General features: G+C 42.7%; 1 protein-coding gene across 1 annotated transcript in view; it reads left to right on the top strand.

Moving 5' to 3' along the window:
• The window catches only part of GSAP (gamma-secretase activating protein), a gene marked incomplete at both ends in the record, with an annotated part of 40373 nt that extends 39826 nt beyond the window's left edge, over positions 1 to 547 (top strand). Inside the window, one exon of the mRNA XM_009076893.1 lies at positions 457 to 547. Coding sequence (XP_009075141.1) covers positions 457 to 547 — 91 coding nt within the window. The remainder of the gene's footprint in view (positions 1 to 456) is intronic.
• Between the last annotated feature and the right edge of the window lie 585 nt (positions 548 to 1132).

Genomic DNA, 1132 nt, shown 5'->3' with positions numbered 1-1132 from the left:
GCATTAAGGGAGGCATTACTGGCTGTCCCTGTACCAGTAAGCAAAATAAAGTCAAGAAAGGACCTGGAGGCTAAACCAAGATTGTCCATGTTTGGGTATTATCCCATTTGGGGAGGAAAAAGAGTTAAACCATATAGCAGTGTATGAGCATGTGCCCTGGGCCACTTTGTGCACTAGCACTAACAGCCACTGTGCTTCAGTCTTGGTTTGGATCTCCAGTGCAGTCTGGAAATCCCTAGCAGCCTCCAGAGGAGGCCTAGCTTCCCTTTTTGTGGGCTGTCACTTAATGACATCCCACTAATCCAAAGGACATCACTAAAAGCTGTGAGCATTGTGTGTACAGTTCTGCCTATTCCCTTATCTTTTGGAACTGTAGGTGAAGGTGTTTAATAGACTGCAGAACTGTACATGAGCACATACAATTTTGTAAATTCTTTCTCACCATGTTTTTTCCAGGTGTCCATCCATATGAAAAACCAGACCATGTCAACGTAAGGTTTGTGGAGGAAACAGCACTCAAGCACACCATGACACTTTTGGGCCTCAAGTATTGCTGACCTGCTGTGCTGTTGAAGAAGACTGTCCAGTTGTGGTGTTTGTGCAGAAGTATTCACATAACTGTCATGTTGTTTCCCAAATAACCTCCAGTTTTGGGTAGCCACCACTACTGACATGAACTGCTCAAGACACTAAGGTTGAGACTTCTAGATAACTCCTAGAGAAGTGCATTTGACACAAACCCAGGTTTGAAATTTATCTGTGGTTTCATTTTGAAGTGCTCAAATAAGTGGAACGACAGTGGGTACCGAAACACACTGCGAAAATTGGTGTTAAAGGCATTTATTTTAACCAGACAATCCTGCAAAAGGCAGTGCAGCTGTACAGTTACAAAAAACTGGGAACTGTTTACTCAAACTAATGGAAGGATTTCTTGGTGTGGTTATACAAAGCAGCTGAGATTAACAGATGGTGAATGAGTTTGTCAGGCATCAGTAATGCTCTATTCATTCCTCACACTGCTCACCTGTTACCTTAGGTACTTCTGCCTTCTGGTATGTTCAGCTTTGTAATTAGCACAGAGTATAATCTTCTCAAAGTGCCTGTGACAGGTTTTGTTGGGTGGATTTTGTTT

This window comes from Acanthisitta chloris, unplaced genomic scaffold, assembly GCF_000695815.1.
Source record: "Acanthisitta chloris isolate BGI_N310 unplaced genomic scaffold, ASM69581v1 scaffold2246, whole genome shotgun sequence".
NCBI classification, from domain to species: Eukaryota; Metazoa; Chordata; class Aves; order Passeriformes; family Acanthisittidae; genus Acanthisitta; species Acanthisitta chloris.
The sequence above is the reverse complement of the archived record's forward strand: the minus strand, read 5'-3'. Positions and strand labels throughout refer to the sequence as shown.